The following is a 23,327-nucleotide window of genomic DNA, read 5'->3' as shown; positions in this document are numbered from 1 at the left end:
TGTATTTTTGCTGTTTTCACTTAAGTAGAGGATATGAGTATACCACTGATAGCACCCTATATATCTATATGGTATTTTGTTGTTTATATACTTGTTAATATACATGACATCTGGTCTGAAACAGGTTATAACCTTGTTAGTATTCTTCATTCTTCATATGGCTGCATTGGTAAACCACATTTCATTTATATGAGCAAGATCGATTATGTCATCATGTCATGTCACACATGACTTACTTCCATGTAGCTTTATCTCTGCCAAGCAATTAGAACTGGCTCTACATTGTAAACTGTTCCAAATCATTACAAAAACGGTGCACGCAGACCCACTGAGCCTGCATTGTAATATCCCCCTTAGGTGTTATTTTCAGCAGCACTTGGTTAAATGCAGGCAGCATGCAGCAGACAGCAGGCACTGTGAGCTCTAGTTCCTGGTTAATGATGCCTCAGGCTATTTCCTAGTCAAATGAAGGTGAGGTTGCTCTCCTCAGGTGAATTTTCTCTACTGTTGTTTGCGAGGCATTCATCCACAGTTTGGAGCCTCCCTTAAAGCATACACTGAGACGGAACAGATGGCAGCCCCTACCCGGAGATGCCACCACAAAGACATAGCACACTCACCTGGTCAGTTCATAAGCTATAATTAGAGCTTGATTCAATAAATTGCTTGTTGTTATGCAGGTGGGCATTATGATAAGCAACACTTTATAGCGCTGTATGAGGTCAGAATTCAGAATATGTATTTTCCTTAACAAGGGAATGAGCAACAATATACCAAATACTTCCTCCTCTTTTAATAGCTCTCTTAGAAAGCTAATAATATTCTAAAATAAGTGCCAAATCTCTTCAATTGTTTCAATTTCGAAATGTATTTTGAAGGCCCATTTTTGCTCAATCAGCTTCATAATTTGAGTGATGTGTTTCTACATTAACGCACAATTTTCTGACAAAGTTAGAAGATGGTCGGTAATGTCACTTGAGAGATTTCTGCATCTGTGTTTTTGTCTGTGATGTCAGTGCCTTGAAGTGGGCAGGGCCCAGGTGTAAAAAAAAAAAAAAAGATGATGTCCTATATGTCCATGCATCAATCAGGATTCAGCAACATTTGAATAAGAATCTGATGAGCGGCTGTTTGGTCACTGTCAGTCAAATCTGATCCATCCATACCCAGACAGTCATGATAAGGCAGAGTAGCTTAGGTAAAGATGTTTTTTTATAACTTTAATTATTTTCTCAAATACATAAAATGTTATAAATAACTATATATATATATATGCAATAATATCAAGTTTTCAGGGGCTTTAAGATAAAATACTTAAACTAGCTTGTTAATTAGGGCATTTTTAGTGCAGCAGCCTTTGTCATGCATTTAAATGGGATCACTCAGCATAAAAGAGACATGATAGGGACAAAATAATGTTTTGGTAACAAGCTGAATCATAGCAGAAAGCTTTTCAGTGATACATTGTTCAAGGTGGGAGACTCTAATCAGTTTTGCTAATTGCAGATAAAGTTTGACCTCTACTTTCTTAACAAAACGTCTTTGTGTCTGGTTCTCTCCATGCCTGTTTAGGAGCAAGCACTCAGGTTTTTATCTACTCGTGACAAGGTCCCAGCAGGAGCAGGTGGAGGGCACACTGCCACATGCTGAACCATCCGTCTGTTGCTGCCTGTCTCCGTATCACACCAGGTACACCGCATACCAATACAACAAGGCTGAGAGGAACAAGCACTCTGCAGCAATTTTGCAACAAATACAACTCATACAATTGTGATAGGGTGGCATAACAACTGTCATATATTAACAGATTTCTAGAAGAATCCAGTATGTTGTCTCTGTCTGGTTGTAAGCAACAAACAAGTATTTAGAAATGGCCCAGATTAGTAAACAGTTATATCTTTAATAAAGTACAAAACAAACATGTGAATGCAAACTGTACAATAATTTAAGAATCATTAATCATCTTCTTTGTTTCAGCATTTCATTATATCCATGTTGAGCAGAAAAAATGCTACATTTCTGGAAACAGGGTTAAGTGTTTGTATAGGAATAAATAGATTTGAGTGAAACATAGAAATAGAATAATATGTATAAAGAATCTGAAGTATAATCCATGTATAATATTTACACTTGATGCTCATCAAAACTTTAAACTAAACACAGTATATTTCATAAAGGATAATGCATCATAACACTTGTCTGCTCACAAAACAGGCTCTTTTGGGGGAGGGATCTCAAATTCCAATGATATTATACAAATCCATCTACGTTGAGATGGCAACTAAAGCCTTAATATTTAAATTCAGCTTTTTAAAAATAGTAATTAAGATGTAGGAATGGTAATTTGTCTTGCAGGTAACTTGTAGATATACTTTAAGACAAAAAGATCTTCAAATAAATGTAAGAAAAGCTGTTACTGTTTTGTGTGGTTTCATATCATCCAACTGATCTTCATTTTTGAACAGAACAAAAAAAAACAACACAGTTTCAACTTCAGTTAGACCTTCACATACAAATGTCAAGCCATACATAAACCTTAATTTCAAAAACATCTGTCCTAAACTCTGGACAATAACAGTGCATGACCAGGTTGTGTGCTCACACACGTCTCTGCCATCCCTTGTGCAAAAAAAAAAGTCAGCTTCGGGCTTTGACAACAGAGACTGAAGAGAATAAAGCTACACAAGAGTCTTCAAGTGAAACAGCTGCAAGTTACATCTCAAACCTCGAGGTCAAAGTTACTTGAGCAAACTGTGGCTGGGGGTTTCAGGTACGTGTCTGATCACATCATAGATGGTGGTGTGCATATCCTGAACCGACTCGAAGCGAGCCAGAGATCTGCACGATGCCTGCAGGGACAGTTGTAAAGAAAAATGAAAGCTAAACTGTTCAACAGTGAACAAAAGCTTCAAAATCTTGTTACTTTATCACTGAATTTATGTCAGAAAAATACCTGTGCAGATTCCATTTTCCCAGGTATGGAGACAAACTCGTAGATGCCAAAGTCTTCTGATGCATCCTCATGACCTGTTTATACAGAGGTGTTAGTATCAGACCAACACAGTACAGTACATTTGATGGTATAAGCAGGTAAAAATATCAATAAATAACAATCAGCAGCCTACCTGAGCGATGTGGTCGTTTCTGCTCTGCAAGCGGCCTGCCAGAAAAAACAGGCAAATAAAGCTGTTAGTTAAAGCTTATATGTGTCTTAAAAGTGTGGTCATTAGTGTCTGTTTTAATTTCATAATCAAGAATCTTACCTGTTGTAAATGTTCATAAGCACTGTTGATAATGTAGAGAAAGAGAAATGGGGAAATAATGATTCACAAATGCAGAAATGTCAACACATAAAATATTATAGCGTGACTTCCTCATGTGCTGTAGTTACTTTGCACTAGTTCCCGTCAGACATTTGCAAGTCATTTACATTTATGATTAACTTCAACATGTGAGAACTTGGTGCAGCCAGCCGTTAGTGTTATCTTATGCCAGAAAAAGGTGATAATTTAACTGCTATGATATTCAGATCTCGGCTATTCAGACATCCAGATTTAAACTGTACACAACATATTACAGTAAACTGGTTGCTGGACTGAATGTGGGCTCAAAGCAGCAGCAGAATAGACCATCTAACCTCTCTTAGGATGACAGGTTCTCTTGAGGAAGAATAGCAGCATACAGCTGATGATGAACAGAGAGCAGACAGTAATGGCTGCCAGCGGGGTTACAGAGCCGCCCTCCTGGGTGTGCTTCTCTTTCCCTGTAAACAAACACAGGAGGGACATTGATATTTATAGTTATTTTTAAAAGGTTAGCCATCAAGTTTGAATTGAGTTTTTGATGTAAAAGGAAAATTAATGCTGTCACGACTTGCTGTTGACTCAATAAACAGCATCTTAAATCATAACCGGTATCAGCGGCAGCCATCAGTGAGCCTTTCTCAGTATCACCAAGACAACATATCAATGTCCCATTCGGCACACAGAAACTGAACATGCTATAAAACTTAGTCAACAAATACAGCAGCTGTTATCCTCTGTTTACTTTCCCAGCCACTGAACTTTAATACAGGCTGCAGAAAATGGAACCTAGCAACAGAGATAAAATGGGAGTTTCATAGTAGTCATGTATATTTCATGCTATATTCATAATCTGGTTTCACTTCTCGTCTGCTGTGCACACACTGCTCCAACTACAGTATTTCCTCTACTAAAAACTGGCCACTGTCAAGCAATATCTCTCATAGCTTGTTCTGCTTTTGGCATGACACATTGTTTACACAGTGTTTATCTCATAGGATTCCCAAAATCTACCCACGCTCTGCTCCTTCTTGCCATGATCCACCCCCTACCCACCTGTTCCTAAGCTGGCCACCACCAGAGTGAACTCGGCCTCATCCTGCTTCTGCGTCGCGTTGTTGAAAGCGCGGCACATGTACTCCTCAGCCTGGGCCAGTCTGTAGGAGCGCACCTCTAGCCGCGGGCCCTCTGTGATGATCTGGGTCGTGTTGCGGCTCTTGGAGATCCAGACGTAGCTGTTGGGTGGGTTGGAATCAGCCTGGCATTCGAAGAAGACCAGTTCTCCAGGGTTGATGGTGAACACCTCCCCTGTCCGCAGGCCCTGGCCCGAGTTCACCTCCAGGTTGTAGGGGCCATCTGTAGAGGCCGACAGTGGGTCAGGGAAACATGACAGTTTGCTAGTAATAGGGTGCTTTATTATACAGAATGGTTAGTTTACTGTAAACTGTCTCATTTTAATGCATCATGGGTTTGAAAGGTCACATGTTCAATCCACAGTCTAGCAGAATAAGTCATCATATGGGAAGAACAGTGTTTGCCCCTCCTGGGCAAACACTGGGCAATTTAGTGATGTCAGTGTGTGAAATGGGGCAGTGCTGCATGCCGTAATAAAGTTACTTGCCATTTAAGTAAACTGAAAATAAGCTAAGTAAAGTAAACTGTTCTTAACATTACATGGTTGATAAGGCATCTCTTTGTTTGATTTACAACTGTAGACTGTGTGCTTCAATCTAGGACTAAGACTTCTATCAGTACAACCCCTTTAGCCCCTCCGGATGATCAATGAGAAAAGACGCTACTTTTAAGAAGTTAGACTGATTTTTTTTCCCCCTTGACACCCCAAAACTTTCTACTTATCGTAAACATATTTAAGATAATACTATCTGCTGTGTTTGCTCAGTAACAGCAAAATCTCACTGGGTCTCATCCCAAGCACAAAATAAAACTTAACTAGTAAAAAAGTCATGGTCAGTTTCTCTGATACAGGCTATGATTTTGTCTCTTCAGATTTTTTTGCTATTAACAAATGAAAACAACGTACTATAACAGCATGTCATAAAACCTTGTCATAACAATACAAAGACTTCATTGTAATCACAAGATTTTCCCCTTGAGATGAGCAGATATTTTTTCATGGTGGCAGCAATATGCTACCATACCTACTGCATCCCTAATACAGGAAGTAAAAAAAAAATGTATATGTTGTTGTCAGTCACTTACACACACACAATAGCATTACTAAAGACTCTGGTTGCAGTAGAAACTGAACAGGAGGTATCTTAACTGTTGGTATTGGATTCTAGCTTTCTGTAGGATGTTACTGAGTGCCAACACAAACATGTTCTGTCTATGCAAACAGAAATTATGACAATGCATAATTGACTAGAGGCACAGTTCTCAGTTACTATATCAACACACCCACTGTTTGAACACTCTGACCGAAGTGATGGACAAAAAAAATAAGAAAGTTGCACGTGTGTGTCTTCAAATTTCAAGTCCTATCAACTTAGAAACATCTGTCTTCTGAAAAACACATTCAAATTCATTCATGGAAAGATTACAGGTATGTTGTCGGCGCAACTTCAGACTCACTAAGTTTATCAGTATATCTACACCCTTCCTGGTAGAACAGGGGCGCTCTGTCTGATAAGTCTGCTCCCATGCAAATAGCACCCACGTGTTTTCAGTTGTCAGTAAATAGTCTGATCTCATGAATTTACATATGACCTAATCCTTCCAGTACGAAAGAGAAAATTGAAAAATAGATTTATTCTATGTGTTGTTATTAGCAGAGGAGCTTTGTGACTAATTTTATTGAAAAAGTTTCATCAGCCACGTTTTTGGTTCTTTTTGGGGGGGGGCCTTGTAATGTTAATAGATCCGGGTCCAATGTGTGCCACATGAATAGGCTTATATGAGAGCAATCATACCAACAGTTTACTTTCTTAGACTGTGTTTTTGATTTTATGGCATTTCTGTATTTGGTTCATTTAGCTTCATCCTGCCTAATTACAAGTTAACAGCAGCTTGTAAACAAAGGTTACATGGACTCACAAGCACTGTACCTCATACTAATATATTTTTATTGTTTTTTTTTAATCCAATCCACTCCCAATTTATACTAGGTGTTATAGACTAGTATTTGCTGTAATTTCACCATCTCTGGTGTCCTTGGATGTTACTTGTGTGGATAAAAAACCATAAAATTTAGCAACAATTTGTTCTGCCAGACTTTCTTAACTCCAGGAGCTGCTGGGTCTGAGAAACGTTTGATATATTACATTCTCACACCTAGTTTTTTAGGTGGTGTTGATGTGGTTATACGGTACCATCTCAGTCAAACAGCATGTAATTTAACTGTTCTGAGCTAACGAAATTGCAGTTTAGTTTAAATATCCTGCTTCAAAAATATATAGTGTGAACATATCCTCAGCTTACATACATTTTTCATATAAATCATGTTTCTTGTTGATAAGATGGAAGAGAGGAAGAAGGAGAATACAGATGGATATATCTACTCACAGTAGACATTGAGTTCCATGTTCCTGCTCTGCCGACCCTTGCTGATTGGGTTGCTGGCAATACACCGATAAGTTCCCTTGTCCTCTTTTCTCACAGGATTGATAAACAGCGTAGAGTTGTCGTGGGAGAAGTGGTATCTGTCACCGGGACCCAGAGGGACATTGTCCCTCAACCACTGAAACACAACTCTTGTTCCTCTCTCAACAGAACAAGTCCAGGTAACGTTCGCTTTGTCCTCAACAACTGCATACGATGGGTACTTCTCAATGACTGGAATGGACACTGGGACTAAGGGAAAAAAAACAAAAAGAGTTGGTAAATTTAGGGTTTTGTCAAATAAGTGTCATCAACAGGTCGGCATGACAGGAAATATGAGGAAAGACCTTTAAAACACTCACCATCCACAATCACACGCACTGTTTTCTCCTCTTTGACAACCAGTCCTTTATTGTTATGAAACTGGATGTTGAGGTTTAGGTGATAATCCCCCTCATCGTCCTGGTTTAATTTCCGAATTAACAAAGAAACATTGGGTTCTCTGAAGAGGATATGGTTGCGATACATCATGTCAGTGATTGTGGCATTTTTGGTGAACGTCACCAACGTGGTCCTGGTGCCACTTGTCGTAGTGTGGGACCATGTTCCCTGGATCTCCACCTCGTCCAACTGGAAGTGAATCTCAACAGGCAGGAGCAGGGGCTTCCCTTCAGTACCATGGTGGACTAATGAGGGGATGTGGATAAACTCCGAGCTGACCTCTGTGTTGGTGGAAGATGACAAGAGATTAAGACAGAGTGAGGGAGGTAATGAAAAGCATATTAATTTAGGACCAGAATTATTTTAGGGATGAACACTGTTTAGTGCATTAGCAACAGTTTCAGATGAATTGAGCCAACTGCAATTTCAGTGGTAATGGAAACTAATTAATAAAATGTGCAAAGAAAATAAAATGTCTTGCAGCCTGTTATTGTGAGGAAGGACAACCTGATATCAGCTATTCAAAGCTGCAATAATTGCTTTATTGGCCACTTGGGGGCAGCACAACAAGTTCAAAACACTACATTTACATATACAGCAGATACAGAGCAACATTAGCATTCATAAATATATGACTCTTTAGTTAATAAATGCTCCACTATGTTCACTAGCAAGTTGCTAAATTTTTCCATCTAGCAGTTAGCCTAAGGTCAGATTTTAGATGAAAACAGCTGCCCACTGCTGCTGGAAACTGTAATTATGAGAGTGTTGAGACTGAACCAAAACAGTAAAGTTGCAGGACAGAAAACCAAAACAAAGAGCAAAAAGAAACTAAAATGCCTCATATACTTCAGGGAAAGTGTAGAGTCAGATGATCTAATGGGTGTGTCACTATGAAAGACTTCTTTCACATTACACATAGTCAGCAGACCCACTGTTAATATGAGAATATTGATTACAGCAGTTTTACTAACAAAAAAACAACTGGTACATAAAACATGCATACTAATATATTGGTCTAGTCCTCTCCCTTCTGTGTATATGATAGCAACCACAAAAAGATGAAAATCCACTCAGTGTGGCTTGAAAAGTATATCATATTAATGCTGCATCATGGCATTAATTGTTTTTTGGGTGTATTATTATCAGTATTATCATTTATCAACTTACTGTGCAATCATACTATATATTATTATATTTATTTTTTGTTTTATAAACTTTTGTTGTCCTAATTAACTAATTCAAGACATTTCTAACTAACACTTAGTTACAAGCTAAATCTGATTTTGCACATATTTTTTATATCATGAATTACAGTATATTGATCAATATTGTAAAAATATTATAATTCACTTTATGCAATTGATTTCAGCAATACTGGCAGCCCAACTGAGTATTAAAACAACTAGATGGCATGAGGATGATAATATAAAGGTTAAACAGGGCTATTATCATTTAAAAATGAACTCAGGTCTGTTTTGACTGTCTGATCTTATAATCTATATCCTGGTCTTTAAATCGTTCAGGTCCTGAAACTATAATGAGTTAATATTGACTCAGCTCAATACAGAGTGCCCTTGTTGTCAGACAAGGACGCGGCCTGTTTCTTTCATCCCAACTCTTCGCAAAACAAACACTTGGGCTGTCTGAAGAAACGAGATAACTGTTGATCTATTGCACCTTGCCGTCTGTTTGAGCGCTTGCTGGTTGCCGGGGCAGTTTGTTCGCTGGTTACGGACTGAAAACAGAAAGCTTGGAAGAAAAAAACAAATGGGGGAGCAGTTGTTGTTTTTCAGCGGATATCACTATGTATGGCGACGGTGTAAACTCTAAACTCAGTGCATTGTAAAAATGAAATTATTCAATCAGACATGTTTCCTTATCTATATTACATTCACAGACCCTTAATGTTTCACCTGAGCCATGACCCGATGGTGCCATTTGGCAGGAGTTTTTCGACAACTTTTAACTGTGTTCTTTAGGAGTTTTTGACAGTTTTAAGGTTTAAAAATGAGGTGAATTAGTGGGCTGTTTGGATGCCAGGTTGAGCTTAGCATGAACAGCATGTGAGTAGGCAGTGCTGCTGTGATGCAAACTCTCTAAAACCTCTCACTTTTTGTTCACAGGAATCTCTTTTAACTCCCCCTTTCTCCCACATGTGTCTCACTTTCTGACTTTGTGTCTTCTTTTACTCAGAATTAAGGAAATGACTCAGTGGTAGGTGGAGAAATACTCATGAAAGATGATTGTGATATATTCTCAAATTATTTAATCTTTAGATGTTGAAGAAAAAATTCTCGTTGAACCAATTCAAGTGTAACAACCACACTGATATAAAAATGGGAGAAAAGTATGTTACATTAATTGATTAATTAAAGCATTTTCATCTACTTCTCTCACTCACATCTCTACCTCTAATCTCTTTTTGTCTTTATCACCCTCTTCTCTGTCCTCCCAGCTGACCACTAAATACTTCCTCCTCAGGGACGTCCAGCTAGTGTCAGCCAGGTTCCTGGTAACTGCTACCCATGTTGCCCATCACAATAGATTCACTGTCTGCCTGGTGTTATGTCCTAAATAATACATGCAGCACCGACGCCCACGCGACACGTTCCACTCTCACAGGCCTTCAGGCCAGTTTCTGTGTAAGTGTGGCCGTGTGTTTGTGTGTGTGTGTGTGTGTGTGTGTGTGTGTGTGTGTTGTCAGAAGCAGGAGTGTGCCAGTGTTTACACCAGCTGAGACCTGGTGAAAAGGCAGAATGAGGAGAAGTGTGCCGAGCCCGCTCCTTCATTGTTGTCCCCAAACACCAGGGGGATTGTTGTGGTGATAAGGTACAGTGGAAGAGGAGATTAGAGCGACAATGGGCTTTTGGGTGAGAGGATATCTTCATTATTGGTCATGCACACACACACAGGTAACAAGGTGCACACACACATTCAAACAACTACATGTAGAGAGCCACAAGCACCTGCCTCTTATCACCCTCACACACATCCAAGTTGTTTGGATACTAAATAAAGTCACCCGGTGCATGTCCAAACGCGGGTGCACCACCATCCTCTGGCCTCTTTCAGATAAGACAAATACTGGTCCTTAAGGCGGGTTGATGATACAAACACCAAAGCAAGGGGAGAATCCATGTTTGAGGTTTATGTTTCTGTCATGTGAGAGATGCTGGTTATGTCTGTTATCAGTGAGTCACAGAACTGTGGCCTATGTCACTTCTTCTTTCCACTGACCCCTTCCTATTGTTTTAAACTTACAGCCAACAGTAATAGAAAAGCTAATTCTGTAAAGTCACATGGTGAAGACTATGGAAAGTACATGCAAAATAAAGCAAAATAGATTTTAGAAGGACACTTGCAAAGAATCAAGCTTAAATTGAAAAAAAGATGTGGAGAGGGTGAAAAGCGTTCCAATATTAGGATATAAAGTTAAATTTGGTAAAAGAAAATAAAATAAAATCATACAGTAGATGTCCTTAAATTCCCCTGTCATGCCAACAGGAGTCTATTTTTGCATTTTTAAAATTTTGCAGCCCAGTTTCATTACTGCTACACTGAGAGGAACCCTTCAAAACCATTGTGAGATGAAGGATTTCACAAGGTTTCAGTGTACATTCTGTTACTGCGCACCACAACAAAACTTCCTCAACTTACCCCTCAGTTTTACCCTGCCAACCAAACAAACACAGCAACCACAGCAACTGCTATACAGCTACACAACAATGACAACTCAAGGACAACACGTATCCCGCCACGACAACCGAACGCTCACCTGTTAGGATGAACAGAAATGAGCAGACACAAAGCGCCGTTCCTCCTGTGGCCTCCATGGCATCTTATCCTCTAGGGATATGTGGGACTTGTGACAGGCAGACAAGGAGTGAGGGATGTAGGAAGGAGGAGAAGAGTGGAGGAGAGAGAGAGAGAGAGAGGAGGAGGAGGAGGAGGAGGAGGAGGAGGAGAGAAATGTGACTGGTGGTGACAACATTTGCCAGGGAAATAAGAGGAGCTAGCTTCAGCCTGCATGCAGCCATCCAGGCCCCTCCCAGGTGACACCAAGAGGAAGAGGTCCACCTGGCAGAGGGACAGCACAGTATGGTGCTCTCTCTTACACACATACACACACACAGTTGCCCTAAGGCGGAAGGTTTCACTCTGTCCAAAAGAAACTGAGACATAAAATTGTAAAAGGATAGTTGAGAGTAGAATGGAAGCCGTTTCTTTACATTATAATACACCAGCTGTCTGCTTTGGTCCCTTAGGGTGTGAAAAAAAAGAAAAAGCAAACAGATGGAGAGCTTGCAACTGCTAAAATTTGGTTAAGTTACAGAGCTTTCAGTGGTCAGAAATCAGTTATTCTGTTTGTAACGATTTTGTAGTCCAGAATTAAGAAGACAAAACAGAGAAACAGATACTGGGGTAAAACTCAGGTATGACCTTTCAGATGACTTCAGGATACAGACTCTCATCAAGATCAGAGGGATATACTGTCCGTTGACAACAGTTTCATATTGTTTTTCAGCCCTCAGGGAGACACTGTGGATGAAAAATGATTCCAAGACATAAAGACTGAAGAAGAAAATGTGTGGTTAACTTTGTCTCTCAACATGTTTGCAGCCTGCAAACACCCTGACAAAGACTTGTTTGTGTCATAGCCAGTGTGTGTTTTACTTGTAGGCCTATAGAAGACTAAAGATGATTACAGTCCATGAAATAATGTTAAAAGGCATTCACTTTATGTTTTTCAAATAATTCCTTAATGTATACAAGGCGTGCTTGTCATATACGGTATATGTTTAGAGACAAGTGCTTTACAGAAAACACACATTAGCCACATGTTAGAATCTTAAACACTCACTATGTCCGCTCAGTGACTTGTGCAAAAGAGTTTTTTTTTTTTTTTTTTTTTTTGCATGGTCATCCTCTGAAAGGATGTGGTGAAACTTAGGACTGAACTGCAGAATGAATGAATTAGGCCATTGTGGGCAGTGTAAATGAGTGCCTAGTTTGGTGATGGCACCATTAAAGAAGCTGATTATTTTCTCTGTTGTCAAGCACTCCATTGCAGGATGCCCGTTTACTGATTAATGGTTAAAACCGAGGTTTTTATTTCACATCAATAAAGTATTTGTTTGTGAGAACACGTGATGTGGCGTATTTGACTCACAATCATCTATTCATGTTTGATATACATTTAGCAAATGAAACTTAGATGAGAACATCAGCACAGTCTAAATAATATCAGTTAAATGTTCTTCATAAAAATATGTAGAAAAAAAGTCTGCTATGTTTGATGATACTATTGTAGTATTTGAAAATGAAAGATTTGCAGCATTGTCTGGTTTCCTCACTTCACTTTGTGAAGCCACAAGAATCCGCAAGTCTCTTCTTCGCCTTTAGATGGGGTCAGTGCACCATCCACTACACAAAGTGTGCCAGCAGATTCACAAATTGTACTGCACAGCACTTTATGGACTTCAGGTTTGATTAATACATAATCAAAGCCAATTGTTTGTATGACACACACTGGCATTGCATGGCTCTATAATAGTGTTTCCCAACCTTTTTGGCTTGTGATGCTATAAACTGAAGCAATGTCTTCACAGTAAAAGAAAATAAAGAAAAGTTTAAATTAAAAATGAACAGAATTTGTGAAGCTGACATGCTTTTGTTTCCTCTCTTTTTATAATCATATCATGATCCGTTAGATTTATCCACTTATCCATTTACCCACTGCTCCATGTCCTGCTGTGGCTACGACAGACCCTGTCATTCACTTTATTTGGCCTTACGTGACTTGACCAGTTCAAAAATTCTCCTTTCTTTCATCCTTTTGTTTATTTATCTTTCTCTATCACATATGATCATACTATGGGGAATATATCGCTGCTATCCTGTGAAAACCAAGGGATTTTGAATTGTTCAGATAAAGTGAAGGATTACGTATTCCTTGAGAAAATCTGAATACCATTTTTAAAAAATCCATTGGACTATATTGTGTCACAAAGCTGAAAACTGCTGCTGAAAGCCGTTTTACATGAAAAGGTGATGTTTTGGAGATACATGGCTGTTTAGGATAGCAGCAATATGATATATCACTATACCATGCCCTTCCCAGTGATTGTTTGGATCATTGATGAATTAAGGATTTAATATTATTCCTTCAACTTATGTCGCTCCAGTTAAGAGCACTGACTAATAACATTATTAAAAAGCATTACAGTATTCTAAGTGAAGTGAAGTAATTGTGTGCTTTCATTCAAAAGGGAACAACAAATTGTCATACGACAGGGGGATATTGAGAAATACTAACAGAGCTTAGCTAAAGGCTGGATTAGGATGTTTTGGCTTATACTGTGACCTTTTGACTTGACACACTCTTGCTGAGTGATGAGTGTGAAAAGTAGATCCACCCTTAAGCTAAGAGTCATACAGTTAATAGGGTAAACATAATTTCCTAACAGTGAATATTAAATCCTTTAAATGCTCGTGACAGCAGTTTGGATGTTGAGTTATGACAAATTGACTAACTGAACGTTTCACATGTCTGCTCAGTACGTGGTCCTGATACCTGTGCATAAGCGTGCTCTTACATGATTAAGAATGACACAATCGATGGATGCAATCCGACATTCTATCAAGTGGATTTCATGATCCACACCCATAAACTCATGAAACACGTGAAAGTGAGGAACACAAGCAAACTGAAGCTAGTCTAGTCTGGCTCTGCCCAGTTTATCTGATAAGATAAAGTACAGTATGGTATGGTATAGCCTGGTATGACCGCCCTCCGAAAGCCAGGACACAGGAGCTAAGTGACACACCACACCCACACCCACACCCACACACACACACACAACCTCAAATGGGGGCCCTCTTGCTGTGCTAAAACATGTCACATTTTCCATTTTCGGCCTTCCAGCTCGTGTCTGTGACTGTTGCCATGTTCACCACAACTCTAACCCGCTGGACTGCCAGCCTCCTAGAAGCCTCCTCCTCTTCCTCCTCATCCTCATCATATTATCTCACCCTGTTTATTCTTGAGATACTAAATCATTTTTCTTTCATTTCAGATTTGTTAAGTTACACCCACATAAACTCCTCCTCACTCTTATTTTTGTTGGTCTTTGATAATTTTTTTTATCCTTTCCAACCCTGCGTCCATGTTCTCTTAGTGTCTCCCTCTCTTTCTTCACTTTTGGATCCTTCCTCTCCTCCTTTTTTTCATTCCTCCTCTCCTCTAGCAGCCTTGGCCTCCAGCTGCAGGCACTCAGAGCAGACACAGCACACCAGCCCACATCAAGGCCACACTATTGGCACACGTGCGTGCATGTGTGTGTGTGTGTGTCTGGAGCAGTCGTTACAGTGGGGCCACATAGGGTGTCATGGGCCTACTGTGATACAGGCTCACATACGTATGCCTCTCTTAATCTGAAGTGTGGTATAAAAGATAAATGCGACTGTGTCGTTATATTAAAGGGGCCCCTCGAGGATGTGAAAGCGTAGGAAGAGCACGTTTATGACATCACAAACACTCACCTATATATTACACCAACTCAAGTCATATTAAAGAGTAGTTGACAGGAAAAGACAGCACTCTCACACACGCAATCAATTACTGTGCGACCAAAACGAGAAGCGGGCACATACAGTCGTGCCTTTGAGGTTGTCAATAAGAGGATGTCACATCTCGGATGACAACTTGAAATGTTTTTTGGCTTCATATGTAGAAATGTTACCCTTTAGCTGAAAGAGAACACAGAGAAGACAGAGAGAGAGAGAGAGAGAGAGTTGAGTTAAGTGGAGCAGTAGAGGGACCAAAGAAAAGGGGCGGGGATTTCTGCAATGCCTGTGAGTGATTTGATTGGATGACAAAGTTTCATTCACACACAAAGATTTATAACAGTGGGAAACATAGAATGTTGGACACACACGCTGCGCAGTGTGCGTGCGTGCGTGCATGCATGTGTGTGGGTGTATGTTTTTCCCTTATGCTCGTATGTGAACAACACTTTTTTACTGCTGCACCGTTGAACCCTTGTATCTCTCTCTGGATCTCACTGTTCTTGCCTAAGTGGCACCTTGACTTCATGAACCGAGTGCCTGGCCCGGAGCGCGTGGGCCGAGTCGATGCGAATCTTTCAAAGAATGCCTCAGCATTCTCCAAGCCTGAACTTTCAACGTCGGTCATAATAGTGTGAAAGTTTGGGGCAGTGTGTGTTTGTCTGTTTGTGTGTGTGTGGGTGTGTGTGTGTGTGTGTGTGTGTGTGTGTGTGTGTGTGTGTGCTTGTACTGCATTATGCACACTTGACCTCTATCTATATGTGTCCCAGTCCAAACAAATGTAGATATGTTACATATTTGTATGTCTTCCTTTAGTACAACATGTATCCAGCTCTATGTATTGCTGTGTGTGTGTGTGTGTGTGTGTATGTGACTGTGTGTCTGGTGGAAAGAGCCTCACCCCTTTAACGCATTCCACTATCTTGCGCCCACGCACTCGCCATGTGACCCGCAGTCAATGACAGGAAATAAGCCGATGTCAAATCCTGCTGCCTGCAACCCAGATCCTCTTCTGCTTCCAGTCAAAGACTCAGCTTTGTGTGCTCAAAACCTAACACACCCACAACACACAGCTCTGTGTCAATCTATAAGAACAGGGTTCTATTTTCATCTAGTCCATTTGCACTTTCTTCCCTCACTGTCATTGCTGTGCCTCTCTTGAATAATTGCTCTCTCAATTCAAAAGGCACACAAATACTTTATTTAAATGTCTGTCTTGCGCACTCATAACACAGAGTGCACATTCACTGCAGCCCATGTGACATGGTATCTGTTAATGGCAGGTGTAGCACTGATAAAAAAAAAGAAAAAAAAGAAAGAAAAAACTTTCCTCAACAGTTGTGTTGACATGGTTGACACCCATATACACACATAGAGACACATTATCTTGTTCCCTGTTCTTTTTCTCCTTAGAGAGATTATAAAATCAAAGACCCAGACAGGCACTTTTCCGTATTGCTTTTTCTCATACAGTATGTTCTGCTGTGGGGCAAAGAAAAATACATACACAGACTTTAAATATGAAAAGTGTCTGCTCCAGACATGACTGAGTAAAATGTCTCCGCACCGCAAATGTGTATATTTACCAAAGCAAAGAAGTGAAAGTGAACATTCATTCCATTGCAGCAATGACTCTTCAATTAATTTCCCAGCAGACTGAGAAATGCAAAATGCATTTCATCCAACACACACATCTATGAAAAATAGATGTTTACCTCGCACACGCTGCAAACCAAACTGGTGTGTGTGTGTGTGTGTGTGGGGGTGGGTTGCACGTGCATGCATACAGAGTTGAATGAACACAGCCACCTCTATGTTCTCTGCAGCAGTAAACTGTTGGCTGTTAAGACAGACCACGATCCCAGGCTGAAAGTCAGTACTCCCTTTGCTCAGGTCTGTGCTTGTCCCTCTTTGCTTCACACAGTCGTAAAGCGCAGGATAAGGGAAAACAACACCACGCTTGCACCAATCTGAGGTAAAAGGGTAGCCTATATATTAACCTTATTTGACCAGCTTCATTGGCTCAGTAACAGCCTCAAGTAACCTGAGAGGAATAGGTGACATTCTACAGCATAATGTCAGACACAAGCACCCAGTACGGTTTACATTTCCTGAAAGCATGGTTTTGTATTTTGGAATTGCCAAGGGAAGTAGGAGTCAAAACACCCACCTCCCAACACACACACACACACACACACACACACACACACAAACACATACACCTTTGGCACTTACAGAGACCACCTCATTCCCCCTCTTTCCTGTCACGGAAGGTGCTAATGTTTATCGTCACTCGATGCAAACAAGCTGGTGGCTGCTCGTGTGTACCGGAGCACAGGTCTCCACCGTTTATCAAAATATTCAACATAGTGCTCTGTGCCCCGCAACCCTGCTGCGAAGCCCAACATCTGGTGGTCTCTCCCTCCTTCCCCAGAGGTGTCACGGTGAAATGTTTCCCACCGGTACATTGTGGAGGTATGAGATTACATAGTTCCTGTCAAAAAAGAGAGATGTATGGATAAGGGTGGTTGAACAGCTGGCTGGAGCCTATCACACTGCAGTATCTTAAATAGAGGCATTCCTTTGTTTGAATGTATTTAGCTGTGATACCCATAACCACCCACAGAGGTGATGTAATCAGTTAGAGGTGGGAAGTAAAACAAGCCATGGTGACCTGTGTTTACCCAAGTGCCTGTTGGTTGGTTTTCTAAGGAAAATGGATGGTAAGTTGTTTTAAATTCATAAAGAGAGCATTTTATGGTCAACTGTGTCCATAATGTAAGAAGGTAAAAGAGAGCTTACATGTGCACTTACAAACTCATAAACACTCATAAATGCAGTGTGCACAGATTCAAAAATACCTTGTCACACACATCTCTATTCATTCTATCCATTATTTCACATTGAACATATTGTAAATATTAGAAGACACAAAAAGTTGTTCTGTGTTGTCTTAAGGTTAAAAGAATTATTTGACATTTTGGGATTATTTACTTTCTGGCCATGAGTTTAATGAGTTTTCCCTTTGATCTTCTCATTGAATTCTCAGCAAGAATACAAATGAAGCATACTTCCCAAAATGTCAAACTATTCCTTTAATCATATTGATTGGTCATTTCTATTGGCATAGTTTGTCCTTAATCTGCAGCAATTTGGGGCAAATATTCCAGTGTGTCTTTCAGTTAGAGTTAGTGAGCTTCTAGTTGTGAGAACTGTTTCTCTTTGTCAAAGCAGTTTTGCAACATTACCTAATTTAGTTAGAAACTGCCACAGCAGCAATTCAGGCAGTGCCTACAGTAAATTGCTCTAAAAAAAACCCCAAAAGCAAATACACAAATGAGTTGTATCATGCAGAAACGATGACAAGTACAGTGTGTGTCAGTTTTGACAGAGGTCTGGCAATTACCCATGAGTTTTCAAGAGAACAGAAGGCCAGTCACTGCCTGAAGTCACTGCTGGTGCATCCGTCACAAAAAAGTGCGTAATGTTGCAAGAGGAAAAGTCTCCAAATTCATGTCGACACAGACAAATACAGCACAAGCAAAGAGGAACACAAGTAGACCCTCATCCACAATGGCTGAGACTGCAAGGAGGAGATTGTTCTTGTCAACATTTCTTACTACTGTCTCAAAGATAACTATTGAGTTGAATCATCACCTCTGTCATGCTTAACAAAAACAGATTATTATAAGCCTATTGGTATTTACTCCAGAGCTACTGTAAGGTGTTTCTGCTGTTTTGTCCACGCCCTGTATACACCCAAGAACACAAGTGGAATGTAAAGTATGTGTTTACTTGTGCAAAGACCATAAACAAAGACAGAACGAGGCTTGCGAGACCCTCTAATTGAAAGAGCTGTGGAAAACAACCATCACGTTAGTAGTAATTAGATCCCACCTGTCTCCAAGGACTGTTGGTACAAATACAAGGAAACAGGACAGTAAGACCATAATGCCCTTCACAAACACAGCCCGACTCCCACAGCAGGCACATACACTATCTGTGACCACTCTACTGATTACAGACAAGATGGTATACTGTAATTGTTCCCAGGTGAAACAATAACAATTCAAAATACAAGAGCCGCAGAGAAACTTCAGCGGTGCTTTTCAAGGTCCAATTAAATTCTTCCTGGAAAGATAAACCAACTTTGATTTCTTTACGACACATGCAACAGAACAGTACAGCACATTGTCAGATTTATAGAGGTTTGGATTGCTGATATTGTTTTTTTCTACTATTCCTTTTCCAAAAGAGGGTTTAAATGTTGCAGCAGGTTGTCAAAAACAGGTTGCGTGAAGTGTGTGCATGTGTTGCGTCATAGATAACTTGCATGTGTTGAATTGTGTCTGCATTCTTGTTCCTCTGATCCAGACAGTTACACGTGCTTCTTGTCTGTGCTAATGCAGTAAAGTGCAGATTTCTGAATTAAGACTTGCAAATTACACATTTAGACCAGAGCAGTCACATGCACTACAATAACTGTTAAGCCACAAGCTCTGAACTTCCCCATTCCACTTTAAGTTGTACATAAAGTAGTGCTTGGAAGAAATCTTAATAATAATTTCTTCTTTTTGGCACTAGCGGTACCTTTCAGGGGCCAGTCAAAGTCCTCTTCTGGTAAAATACACCAACCTTAATCTCTTGATTTCAGTTAGATAACATGGCATGCCACTCATCCTTAGAAAAAGTTTAATGGGTGACAAAATGTCTCTACCCAGGGCAGAGTTTTGCTCATCATAGCTGCTTCAAATTCAATGTTGATTACATCCTTCAAACATTGACCACTACACTAACTCTACATTTTTTACCTTAAATCGATAACATATTGTATAATGACAAATGCATAATAGCCATTATTTCCTCAACAAAGTTGCTGAGTCCATTTGCAGTTGCTGAGTCCCCTGAATGACTAAGCCCCAACACAGCAAACATTATCTCCACTATCTCAATCTTCCGCTTCTTTAATTATTACGGCACAAGCTTGAAATAATCCTTCCGATCCACTCCTTAATCACCAATCCATCCCTTTAATAAAACAACAAAAGAAATCTGTCAAATATTATTCATTTGCTCCCAGCTTGTTTTTCCGGCGTCTGCAGTTAATTTTCTGTGGAATGTGAGGAGCAGCTGTCACTTTAGCACATGAATGGAGTCAGTTTAGTGGCCCAGAGGCATCGGAGTGGATCAACGGTGGAGGAGGGACAGCTGGGCCCAGGGGGACAATAGCACTCTCAGTTAATCATTAATACTCTTAATGAACAGCAGCCAGGCACCAGAGGTTCACTTGCCAGTCTCTCCAGAATATCCCGCCTGTAACAGGAGGACGCAGGCAGCCTCGGCTTGCCGGCTGACCCCAAACTGACACTTGTTGATTGGGGCCTTTAAAGGGGTTGCCTGTTTGATGAGGTTTGATCCATCGGCCCTGAGAAAAATGACAACTGAATGACATAAGCTTGATTCATTATACCGTTGAAACAAGCTATCTTGTTGTCAAAGTACATTGTGTTTGTCAACAAAATGACATGTGCTATCTATCCAAAGGTCATGTTGAAATTGCCTTTTTGCCATGAAAGCTAATTAACATCAAGATGCGCCTACATAAGCTGTTTATAATCGACGTCATAAGATTTCATGCAAACTAAGCCAATTAAACAAATTAATATCCAGGTTTTTGGACACAATTGGCTGAGAATTTATCCACTATAAAAGCTTAAAGGAATAATTCAACACTTTGGGAAATATGCTTATTTGCTTTCTTGCGGAGAGTTAGATGAAAGGATGTCTGTATGGTAAATATCAAGCTAGGCCCAGCAGTCATGTAGCTTAGCTTAGCATTAAGGTTGGAAACAGGAGGAAACAGCTAGCATGGTTCTGTCAAAGCTCAATAATTGTAACATTATATCTTGTTTATTTAATATGCACTAAAACTATGCAATGTTAAACAACAATATGTTGTTACCATGCAACCAGCAGGAAGTTACTGCGCCAGGCTAAGAAATAGTCACATAACACCCTGCAAAACCAAAAATTGTTGTTTTTACATATAAATATTTTATGCTTTAGCTGTTCTGGCAGGTAGATTAGCTCAACTTTGGACAGAGCCAGGAAGGCTAGCTGTTCCCCCCTGTTTCCAATCTTTGTGCTTTATACTTAACTGGCTGCTGGCTCCACCAGCTACATACTTAACAGACAGATCAATCTTCCCATCAAACTCTTGGCAAGAAAGTGAATAAACGTGTTTCCCAAAATGTCAAACTATTCCTTTAAGATACTTTCCCCTATAATCAGGGAGTGTCTCAGGTGTACGTGAGGTTAACTAACAGTTAACAAGCAAGACTCTTTCACCTAATGACCTCACAAGTACAGCTGGTGTTGCCTGGATAAGCTGGTCAAACAGCAGAGCAGGTGCATCATCCTGAATCTTCATTACAGTAACCACTGGTGTAAAAAAAGATACAAGTGAGATGTTAAAACAAGGATGACTTTGTGCCATAAACCTTATCAATAATGAATTCTTTCTTTCCATAAAATTATTCTCCTGTCTTTTGCCACAACAACACGTTTAGAAAGCCACCAAACAACCTGAGATGTTATTGGAAGATAAATGAGATTCTAAAGGGGAGCAGATGTTAGCTAGAGGTCTCATTTGAATGTTACACTGATCCTCTGTTTATGTCTGTGTGTGTGTGAGAGAGAGAGAGTGTGTGTGTGTCTACATTTGTGACCGCATGAATTTGTATGTAAGTGTGTGTCTGCACGTGGCCGTGCGTCAAGCCCAGCCCTCCCCATCGGCGGAGGTGGCAGGTGTTCCTGTGTCCCCTAAAAGAGCAGGTTTTTATGTCGCCTCCTCAAGTTAGTGGCTTGGTTGCCATGACGATGCCCCAACAGAAAGAGGCTTGTGTCTGGGGGCCGGTGCCGGGGAGAAGAGAGGAGGACAAGGGAAGAGGAGAGAAGGGGCTTTACTTGCACCACACACTCTGGACTTCAGTCTGGCTTGACAAGAAAGAGGAAGAGAGGAAATCAAGTCAGAGACACAAAACAGGCCTGGATTGTCTGCTGGCATCACGTCAGGCTCTGTCTTTACACTCAAGATGTCGCTTAAATATTAAACTGCTGATGGGTGGATAAGAAGTGACTCACATGAAACATTGCGGACTAAGTGATGCTTGTAAATCCTGACAATGGGACTGGGAACTTAAAAAGGAATCCAATATCACACATCCTATCCGATTCCTCCCCAGGTGTGACAGCTGTCTGCCTAAAGACTTCATGTTATTATCACTGTACTCTATGCCTTGTGGCATGGACATCCCCTCTATTTAGGTGGGACGTGGTAGACAGGCCCACAATCAATCTCTCCCTCTCTCTGTATGTGTGTGTGTGTGTGTGTGTGTGTGGATCCTCTGCTGTGTGTTGGTGGGTGTAAGGAGATCTGGGAGCGACTGGGAGTCACCTGTCCCTTGTTGGCCTCTCTTGTCCCCCATGGGAGGGCCGTAATTCTCTCTTGGCTGGGCTGATCAGCAGCTGCCACGCGCACACACGCACACACGAGCACACACACACTCACAAGGATAAAGGCAAACTCATACAGACACACAAATATAATGCATTTTCTCTCACAGCTCAGATTGAAATGGCCTTTTTGCAGAGCTCAAAATCAGCAGCACATTATGACTCATATAACCTGCCTTTTAATAATCAGCATTATTAATGTATTGATGTAAAATCGATGAGCGTTGTGAGAAGGTTGGGATCAGATAGTTAGTTCCATTTTGGATCTGGGTCCAGGTTACTAAAAAACCTGTGACTAAATAAACTGTGAGCCTCACACACTTCTTATTGAATCCTTAATTTCAAATCCTTTTATTAAAATATTATAAAAGAGCAATGAAAAAACAGTAAGGGAACCACTTAGCTAAATGCTTCATCTGTAAAAGAAAAAAAATCTTAAAGCTGCAGCAATCAATATTTTTATATCAACAATGTGTTAAATGATGATGTGTATGTGAAATGACTCATAGTGGTGATAGACCCACTGAAAATGATGTATCGCCTGACTCTGTGGTACCGCTTAGCACTACAGAGCTTTAGCATCTTATAGCTCATTGTTTTGATTATCCAGACCACAACTTTACAGTTTTTCTTGACTCTCACCACTCTCATTAGCGTTGTTTCCATCTGCAGCTGGCAAATGTTTTTCAGTGGAAAAGCTCTACAACCTCACTGTATGCTACCTGCCCAACATTGAACAGCAGACAGATAACATTAGCAACTAGCTAGCGAGCTAAATGAAGCATGTAGCGGCTAGTTGTTAGATGTTTGCCTGAGGAGTTGGTGGAGACCAAACAGAGCTAAAAGGAGAGTGAATATTGGACTTTGAGATTTTTCAGGTGGCCAGAAACTTTAACAGCTTTGAATGTGAATATTAAGTTTTTGTTAATTAAATCAATTCAA

The 23,327-nt window shown here is 40.3% G+C and overlaps 1 protein-coding gene across 1 annotated transcript; it reads right to left on the bottom strand.

The window, feature by feature from the left end:
- Window positions 1-1,898: 1,898 nt before the first annotated feature.
- Window positions 1,899-11,359, bottom strand: hepacam2 (HEPACAM family member 2). Its single transcript, XM_067611204.1, has 9 exons — window positions 11,080-11,359; window positions 7,223-7,582; window positions 6,825-7,112; window positions 4,359-4,658; window positions 3,638-3,763; window positions 3,264-3,285; window positions 3,126-3,160; window positions 2,954-3,027; window positions 1,899-2,849 (listed from the first exon to the last, which is right to left on the bottom strand). The coding sequence occupies exons 1-9, from the start codon at window positions 11,135-11,137 to the stop codon at window positions 2,739-2,741; spliced, it is 1,374 nt and encodes a 457-aa protein (XP_067467305.1). The 5' UTR covers window positions 11,138-11,359; the 3' UTR covers window positions 1,899-2,738.
- Between the last annotated feature and the right edge of the window lie 11,968 nt (window positions 11,360-23,327).

The sequence above is a fragment of the Thunnus thynnus genome, chromosome 15 (genome assembly GCF_963924715.1).
Source record: "Thunnus thynnus chromosome 15, fThuThy2.1, whole genome shotgun sequence".
NCBI classification, from domain to species: Eukaryota; Metazoa; Chordata; class Actinopteri; order Scombriformes; family Scombridae; genus Thunnus; species Thunnus thynnus.
The sequence above is the reverse complement of the archived record's forward strand: the minus strand, read 5'-3'. Positions and strand labels throughout refer to the sequence as shown.

Bases quoted from the DNA above. Each gene is read 5' to 3' on its own strand.
- hepacam2 (XM_067611204.1), bottom strand. From the start codon at position 11,137: ATGGAGGCCACAGGAGGAACGGCGCTTTGTGTCTGCTCATTTCTGTTC. The intron at 7,113-7,222 runs GTGAGTGTTTTA...TTTTTCCCTTAG, and splicing joins AGTGCGTGTGATTGTGGATG to TCCCAGTGTCCATTCCAGTC. The intron at 3,764-4,358 runs GTGGGTAGGGGG...GTTTGTTTACAG, and splicing joins GGTGGCCAGCTTAGGAACAG to GGAAAGAGAAGCACACCCAG.